The sequence below is a fragment of the Vitis vinifera genome, chromosome 13 (genome assembly GCF_030704535.1).
Source record: "Vitis vinifera cultivar Pinot Noir 40024 chromosome 13, ASM3070453v1".
Lineage (NCBI taxonomy): Eukaryota > Viridiplantae > Streptophyta > Magnoliopsida > Vitales > Vitaceae > Vitis > Vitis vinifera.
Genome location: NC_081817.1, coordinates 1667177 through 1676311, shown reverse-complemented (window position 1 = coordinate 1676311; position 9135 = coordinate 1667177). Strand labels below are relative to the sequence as shown.

Genomic DNA, 9135 nt, shown 5'->3' with positions numbered 1-9135 from the left:
TTTGAGCATTCCGAGTATGGTCAATTCAACGTCAACGATTTCTCCTTCAAAATTGTTAAAACAGTGTGCGGTTGAAAGCCTATTCACCCCTAGTAATCAAGAGACGTATTTAAGTAAAAGACACGGCCGTATTAAATAGATGGGTTTCTGTAAAGTCCAACGGCCGTAGTTTTAGTATTTTTCAGTCAATGGCGCTATTAACCTCTCGACCTCTTCTAAACATGTCTCTTAATGCTCATTTAATATTAAGTGTAAACGATTAAATATAAAATAAAAATTAGTCAAACGTTCTTTTTGTTAAAAATTAGGACCAATACATAAATTTTAATAATAATAAAATCATAAAGATGATTGTATTTTAATTATTAAAATTATGATATGTATGGGTGTTTGTCTCCGTCTCCATGTGAGTAAAGTTTGAGAAACAGAGAGAGAAGGGAAGAGAAATGCGTTACAGGGGGTGGGATCTGGTGCGGTTCCTAGGGTTTATGCTACTGTGGTCCTCCGCCACAGTCGTCCAAGCTTCGATCCACGAGTACAGGAATGAAGGTTTCAGTCGTCGTCTCAATTCCTACTTCTTCCATGGCGGCAGCGAGGGTCTCTACGCTTCCAAACTCCACCTCCCTCACCCCAATTCCGAAGATAAGCCTCTCAATGGCAAGTCTTTCATCAGGTACTCTCTCTATCTCTCTCTTGTTTTTTTCCCCTTCTTTTTTCTTTTTTCAATGATGATCAAGAATTGTGTTTAAAGATTGTGGTTTTCATCAATGTTGCGGATATTAAGATGGTATAGCTCTCCAATTGGGAGTTCACCAACACTTTTCCATTGTTTTTCTTTTTCCTTTTTGAAATTTTCAGTGGCTCAGCCAGTTGTTTGGAGATAGAGAATTGCGGAATCCTTTTGTTTTTTTAGACGAAAATAATTTTTATCTATTTTCTGTGAAATTTTGATATCCAGAATCAAATTTCCTAGCGGATATATTTGTGAGTTCAAAAGCTTTTTTTTCTTTTTTTTTTTTTTGTTAAATAAAGGGAATACAATTTATGTGGAAATGGCAAGAGCGGGAGGACTTTGATAACCAATCCGTCAACCACTTGAATCGTAGAACTTCTAATTGATACTTACGCGTAGTTCAGAGATTTATTATTATTTTTCTCCTTTTCTGAAGATTTCGGCCTTTACCCATGTAAAGCTTTAGGTAGCCGTCTAAGTAGCTTCCTGGTTGGGCTGGCCAGTTGTGGGTGTGAAATATGTGTTTGGCTTTTAAATTTGTATCTGTTTTTCACTTTGATTGGGTATGCATGTCCATTTGTTCTCAGATGTCTTGGTATTGTCTTGTACTCTATGAACCTTATTGAATATTGACATTGTACGCTAAACTTCCATTTTTCAAGCTTCTCGAATGCATTTTTTTCACTGTTGGTTAAGATCAAAGGAATATGACATAGAGTTGTGCAGTGGCTTCCTTGGGGAATTGAAATTATTTTATTTTGAGTGATGCATCCATCTATTTTGATGGTCTACTCAACTCTTATATACCGGAATGGTGGTTTTACAAATTTGAAGGTAGATACATCTTGCACTTATCTCCATTTGGTCATGAGTTGAGAGCTTGGTCCCTATTTTCTTCAGGTTTATTTACAGTAAAGTCATTCTTTTTAGTCCTGTCCAACCATATTGATCCAACTTCATCATTCCCTATTGATTTTGTTTGGAAATTTTAAGCCCCATTTAAGGTCAAATTCTTTGCTTGGTTAGTGGCACTCAAAAAGGTAAATACCAATGACACGTTACAATTGAGAAGATCCTACAAAGGCCTCAGTCCTAAGGTTTATTTGTTGTGTATGGAAAGTGGTGAAACGGTAGATCATATCTTTTTACATTGCCCATTGAGTTTGGGGCTTTGGCACGGACTATTTAGCTTGACTCATATGGATTGGGTTCCTCCTAGGAGTATATATGACATGAAAATTATTTCATATAGAGGATTGAGAAATTCTAGTAGAGGCAAGGTGTTGTTGTAGTTTGCTTGGCTTGCTATAATGTGGGTTGTGTGGAATGCTAAGGTTTTTTAGGACAAGGCGAGAACTTCAGAGAGTCTTTGGGACATAATTCATTTCTTAGCTTCCTTTTGGGCATTATGACAACTTTTGAGGGTGTTCGTCTTAATTTGATCCAACTTGATTAGATGTTGGTGTCTAGTTCCAAGGGTGTGGGCTAGCAAGGATAGATTGCTTTTGTATATTCTCACTTGGAACATAGCTTTTGGAACCTCATAGTTATATAGATTCTTGAACTTGAAGGTTCTTGCTTTCTTTTGTGTACTTTTTGGAGGATTTCCCATCCTTCTTTATACTTATTTTTACTTACTTCAATATACTGCACTATTATTTCTCATCAAAAAAAGAAAAAAAGAAAAAAAGAAAAAGAAAAGAAAAGGTAGATACATTGCCAATTTGCCACATGATGCTTACATCCCAGTAAAGGAATGTGTCACAACCATTTTCCATGTCAATATCTACTCATAACTAGAGTATTATAGCTGGAACAACTCAGAAGTTTTTCTCTCTCTTTTGCTAAATGTGATTTCAGGTTTGAGTCGATCACCTTCCGAAGAACGAAAGAAACAACTGAGAAGCAGAATGAGATGCAGCAGAAGACTGGATTGATTGAAGCTATAATAGTTGAAGTCAAAGATAGGGGCAGGATTGGAGGTTCTTATGAAAATACTGATGTGATATGCTGCAACCCAAAACTTGCTGAGCAAGGATCCTGCAAGGTAGGAGAGGTAATCATCCGTCAAGATCCAAATAACCCTGACTGGCCCAAACGGATTCAGACCTCCTTTGAAGGAAAAAATGAAGAGGCTACACTGATTCAGACTGTTGAGATCAACAGTACTGGCATGTACTATCTATACTTTATGTTTTGTGATCCACAACTCAAAGGCACGATACTCAGTGGAAGAACAGTTTGGAGAAACCCAGATGGTTATCTACCTGGTAAAATGGCACCGCTGATGACATTCTCTGGTTTCATGTCTTTAGCTTACCTTGTTCTAGGTCTTGTCTGGTTTCTCCAGTTTGTACAATACTGGAAAGATATAATACACTTGCATTACCACATCACAGCAGTAATTGGTCTGGGAATGTGTGAAATGGCTTTCTGGTATTTTGAATATGCAAATTTCAATTCGACTGGAAACAGACCAATGGGAATTACCCTGTGGGCAGTTACCTTTAGTGCTGTTAAGAAGACTGTCTCTCGCCTTCTTCTGTTGGTTGTTTCAATGGGCTATGGTGTTGTGCGGCCAACCCTTGGTGGTATAACCCCTAAGGTACTCCTCCTTGGTTTCATGTATTTTGTGGCTACGGAAGCACTTGAACTTGTTGAACATTTGGGGAATATCAATGACTTCTCTGGAAAAGCAAAGGTTTTTCTGGTGCTACCTGTGGCACTACTGGATGCCTGTTTTATTCTTTGGATATTTTCTTCGCTATCTAAAACACTGGAGAAGCTTCAGGTAATCTTGCTCTTCTACTCTCTAACTGTCCATGCTACCACAATGTAAAAAATCAATATGGATGACCTCTATAGAGGTTTGGACCTCTTAATGGGAGTTTTACTGAACTGTTCTCATGTATTAAATTTTACTGAGTAGCTACAAGCTACAGCTATTATCTTTTTTTTCTTTGAAGCTTTTTGTGGGATCAAAAAGATTGTCTCTCCTCTGTACCAATTAGGTAGATGGATGATCCACTAATTTGCTTTCCTGGTATATTATATCCTATGTTCATTGTGCTTGATGATCATCTCCTTCTGTACACTATGTGCATAGATGCGGAGAAGCATGGCCAAAATGGAGCTCTACCGGAAGTTTACAAATGCACTCGCGGTATCAGTGCTGCTCTCTGTTGCTTGGATTGGCTATGAGGTCGTCTTTTGCTTCTCTATTTTGTTATTGTTTTTATTTTTGTATTTCTCTTGCTCTACTTAGCTGACAGTTTAATGTTTAAATGACACCTGATAATTTAATTAAATTCTTAATTCCAACCTCAGTAATTTAACCACTCATGCATGCCAAAGTTTCTTGCTTTTAGAAGTTTTCACTTTTCACCATCCTAATGGATGAAGCTGACTAACATTTTAACATCAAGTTATGTGCCTCTTTCTTTGGAAGGATGTACTTGGATTATTAAGCCCTCCCTATAAATCCAGTATCTTCCAACTCTTGGGAACAGCTACTTTATAATCTTAAATATACAACTCTCTCTGTTCTCTGTGTGTGTGTGTTTTCCTTTTTTTTTTTCCTTTTCTATGAAATATTGTTCTGGTTGAGTACTTATAATCAAGGTTATCTGATATGTTCAGTTGTACTTCAATGCATCCGACCCACTGAGTGAACTTTGGCGTAGAGCCTGGATCATCCCAGCCTTCTGGACTTTGCTTGCATACATAATCTTGGTGGTGATTTGCATTTTGTGGGCGCCATCACATAACCCAACTAGGTATGCTCTAGAAACTTTCTCATTCTTGCAGGCTACTACTTGCTGGACTTATTTTGGGATGGAATATTTCTTCGATTAATAGTCATTAAGACATTGCTGGACTCATGTACATTAAGATGATTGAAGTATTCAATGTCCATGTGGATACACTTCCTATTTTTTGTTTTTAAAATAAGAAAATAATAATAAATTCTATATAAAACGCAAAATCTCTTTAAAAATCACTTGGAAATTTGAGGTAGTAAAAGCTTTTTGTTACATCAGTTTTTTTAAACGGTTTTTAAGTCCTTACTTTTTCAATGTAAGCCTCTAAGAGTCCTTGAATCTTATTTTAAAAATAGAAAACAGGAAGTGCATCCAAATGGAGGCTTAATAATATGTTTAATTATTTTCTGAAGGACCTAGAACATAAATGACATTTGACAGCTGGACAGATAGAGGATGGTAACTTGTATTAACATTGAACATTGATCTATGGAACCCATTACTGTGTTTGGGGACACTTGTGTCAGTCTTGTGTCTACCTGTTTCTAAATGTGTCAATTTATTTTTGTGATATACAAAACAAGATAGATAATACATTAAACAGTGCTACAAATAGAGCACACCCTACCTATTAAATGTCTCTCAATTTATAAGAAAAATTATTGACTTGATATTATACCTCTCAGTTGTATAGTTTGCCAACTATACACACAAAGGTGATGGATGAAGTACCAGTTTCATATTTCTTGTAGAATAGATCAGTGAAATTTTCTTTGGGAGTTCTGGCCGGGTCAGGCAGCAGAACCCTGTTTCTCAATTCCTATTCTGTATTATTGTGACATCACTATTGTGTAGAAGGTTTGGTTTGGTGATGGGGTGGAGGGGTCTTCCTTGTCGAACTTATCATTTGATCATCTTTCTTTATATTATAGCTGACAAGGACTGAGTCTTGTAGATTTGCATACTTGGAGGAGGCGGGAGATGATCTTGAAGAGGAGGGTGTCTCACTGACAACTAGTGGAGTTAAGGTGGCTGGAGATGTAGCAACCAAGCTGGAAAGAAAGGAAAGAAAGGTGTCAATTGCAGCAGATCACGTGTATGGGCTTGGAGAAGATCCCGAGGAAGACAAGAGAGAATAATGGCCCCTTTTTCTTCTTGTACTCCATTGAATCACAGGTTTGATCAGCACTTGTCTCCATTAGTTTACCTGTATTTTCTGTTGTACCTCGCGTTTTATGTAAAAACAACTGAGAGAATGGAAAGCAAGAAAATACAATGAAGTGTCTAAATGGCAGATCACCCACATACTTGTACGTATAGGTTTTAAGTGGGTAAATTCATGCAGTACACCCATGATGAGGAAGTGATGTTGGGATGATCGCCATTTGGGCACTTTAATGTTGTAAAATACTCTTGCAAATCAGATGAGTTTACTGATTATTACGTTACCGGATAAGTCAGAATGGACCAACAACAGGTGTTGGGTGTATGAAGTTTCAATCTTGTATCTTGACAAATTTGAAAGCAGAGAAACAAAGAGTTACTCCTACTGTTTCCTTGATCACAAAAAGAATTATCTTATCTTGCTTGTTCTTCTGATCTGTCCTGCCCATATGAAACGATTGAAAAATCTTGAAAAATCTTGATTTATTTAGAAATCATCACGAACAGGATCTTAACACACCTCAATCCCTTCATAGGAGCATCCTTTCCCTTCCATGTTACTCTTAAGACTACTCAATGTCTTGTAGATTTCGATCCTCCTTGTGGAAGATGAGTCTCCTGAGAAGAAAACATCAACCCTGTTTTTCACTTCAATCCAACTGCATCCGGGACTCTTCTTCAAGCCCCTCCCCTTCATAGATGCCCTTAAGTTTGCAGCCCTGTCCCACATCTCAACTTCTCCATAAAGGTTCAGCAGTGGCACATAGTTGCTGCCCCTGGCTGGCTCCATCTTCAGTAGGTTATCAGCAACCAACTCCCCAAGCTCCATGTTCCGATGAGCTCGACAGGCAAACAACAAACATAGCCAAACACTCCTGTCAGCGTCAATTGGCATGCCCCGTATGAAGCTATAAGCGTCGTCCAAGCGTCCAGCACGGCCCAATAGATCAACTACACTCGCATAATGCTCCATTCTAGGCTCAACCCCATACTCGATTCTCATCAATTGAAATAGATTCAGGCCTTCTTCAACCATACCAGAATGGCTGCAAGATGTGATCAGGGCAAGAAAAGTTACCTCATCGGGAGCTGTTTCCGATCTCTTCATCTCTTTAAATAATCTGACTGCTTCTTCGCAGTTCCCATGAGATCCATAACCAGCTATCATTGAGTTCCATGTCACTAGGTTTCTTCTGGGCATGTTTTCAAAGATCAACTGAGCATATTTCAAACATCCACACTTCACATACATATCGATTAATGCATTCTCCACTTGAAGGTCGGATGGAATTTGTAGTCTTATCTGGTATGCATGCAAAGTCTTCCCTTTAAGCAGTGCTGCAACTGATGAAACCGCAACGAGGACAGTGGTAATGGAGACGGAATCCAGGTAGAAGCCATGCTGTAGAATTTGAGGAAGAAGATTAATGGACATCTCTGGAAGGCCATTCCAAGAATAGCATGAAATCATAGAATTCCAAGCCACCAGATTCTTGTTTGGCATACTAGAGAATACCATTTCAGCGCTCTCTGCAAAACCAAATTTGGAGTACATATCAACCAGGGAACAAGCGACAAAGACATCCGATTCTAATCCACGCTTAATAGCAAATCCATGGATTAAGTGACCCAGTTCTACATTCTCCAGTCCCAAACCCGCACTGATCACACTAGTCATAACATCGGAGTCTGCTTTCACTCCTTCCTTCTCCATGGCTCTGAACAAATCCAGAGCATCCTTGAACCTTCTGTTCTGGCAAAAACCTGCAATCATGGAGCCCCATGCTACAACATCCCTTTCCTTCATTGTATAAAAAACTGAATCAGCATCTTCCGTACTTCCACATTTGTAGTACATTGTCAACAATGCACTCTGTATAGCAACATTACTCTGCATCGATCTCTTTATTACTTCTGCATGAACTGTCCTACCAAAATCATAAGATCCAACCACACTGCAACCTGATAAAAGACTTGAAATAGTGAATGAATCAACTGGGGTTTCACCTGCTTTCATCTTGTTGTAGAGCCCCAAAGCATCATAAGCGCGACCATTACCGATAAAAGCTGAAATCATTGCATTCCGTAGTTCAACTTCTTTGTCCAGTACCTGATCAAAAACCTTTTTGGCATCTTCAACTGATCCAGACTTGGCATACATGGTTAAGAGGGAAGTGCAGACATAAGGGTCATCCTGGAAATTCATTTTTATCACATCACAATGAACCTGCCTGCCAAAGTCTAGAACTTCACCATGAGAGCAAGCAGTGAATGCACCAGTAAATGATGCTGAAACAAGTTTGCAGTTCTCATTCTTAGCCAATGAATACAATTCCAAGCTTTTTTCCCACATCCCATTCTCAACAAACCCCCCAATCATCACGTTCCATGCTACAATATTGCTTCTATTTTCCAGCTTACCAAACAGACTCCAAGCCTCCATTGGTCTACTGCAACTGGAGTACATCCCAATCAGTGCTGTCTCCAAATAAGGGTCACCCTCAAACATGTTTCTGATAATGTAACCATGAATTTGCCTCCCTGCCATGTACCATGAAAGTCTGTTACAAATGCCAAGGACTATACTAAGAGAGTACCCATCAGGCCTAATACCCAACTCCTGCATTCTACAAAACTGCGCAAGACCCTCCTCAAAATGGCCATATTTAAAGTACCCATCAATCACAGGGTTCCAAACAGTGATGTCTGGAGCTGAGTCTCTACTCTCAGACATTTTGTCAAACACTTGGAGTGCACTCCCGAGTAACCCACATTTCACATACATATTGATCAAAGAGGTGGCTATGTATGGATCAGATTGCAGACCCATTGTGACAATGGAGGCATGGATTGTTCTTCCATGGTAGAGATTTGAAAGGGAGGCACAGGTTTTGAGAAGAGATGGGAAGGTGAATTTGGCGGTGGTGAGAGCGGAATGGGGTGTTTTGGAGTGTAATTCCAGGGCTTGGGAATATTTTCCTTGTTGAACTAAGGCCTTGATCTTGGAATTGATCGAGGGTGAGACCTCTGTTTGTCTCAGACTATAAAATTTTCTAGAAATGAATTGATTGAAATGCATCTCATCATCTCTGTAAACATGGGTATGGAGGAGAAAATGAAAATAGCCTTCACAAGCTTCTCATTTATAAAAATGAAAACAATGAACCTAATTCAATTTTTGCGTTTCCATATCACCCTCAATTATTTTTTTATTATAACTGGAAATATCTCTATAAATTGTGAAGAATTATGATAGAAAAACCACCATCCTCATTCTCCTGTCCCTTTTCTTCTTCTCCCTTTCTTTCTTTCTTTCTTTTTTTTTTTTTTAAATCAGAAACCAAATCTTAAAAACTTTGTGTAATCCATGGTGGAAAATTTTTCCCTTTCAGAGACTCTGGAAAGAGAAGCTAAATATCAATTGAAAATGAATTACCAGCAAAGAATTATAAAAAACTAACATATTTCATCATTCAA

At 38.5% G+C, this 9135-nt stretch overlaps 2 protein-coding genes across 2 annotated transcripts; one reads left to right on the top strand and one right to left on the bottom strand.

The window, feature by feature from the left end:
* Positions 1-166: 166 nt before the first annotated feature.
* Positions 167-6064, top strand: LOC100241566 (uncharacterized). The gene is made up of 5 exons (XM_002280808.5): positions 167-673; positions 2594-3524; positions 3840-3935; positions 4373-4509; positions 5450-6064. The coding sequence occupies exons 1-5, from the start codon at positions 447-449 to the stop codon at positions 5631-5633; spliced, it is 1575 nt and encodes a 524-aa protein (XP_002280844.1). The 5' UTR covers positions 167-446; the 3' UTR covers positions 5634-6064.
* Positions 5903-9062, bottom strand: LOC100241644 (pentatricopeptide repeat-containing protein At2g40720). The gene has a single exon (XM_010659869.3). The coding sequence runs from the start codon at positions 8735-8737 to the stop codon at positions 6170-6172; it is 2568 nt and encodes an 855-aa protein (XP_010658171.1). The 5' UTR covers positions 8738-9062; the 3' UTR covers positions 5903-6169.
* Between the last annotated feature and the right edge of the window lie 73 nt (positions 9063-9135).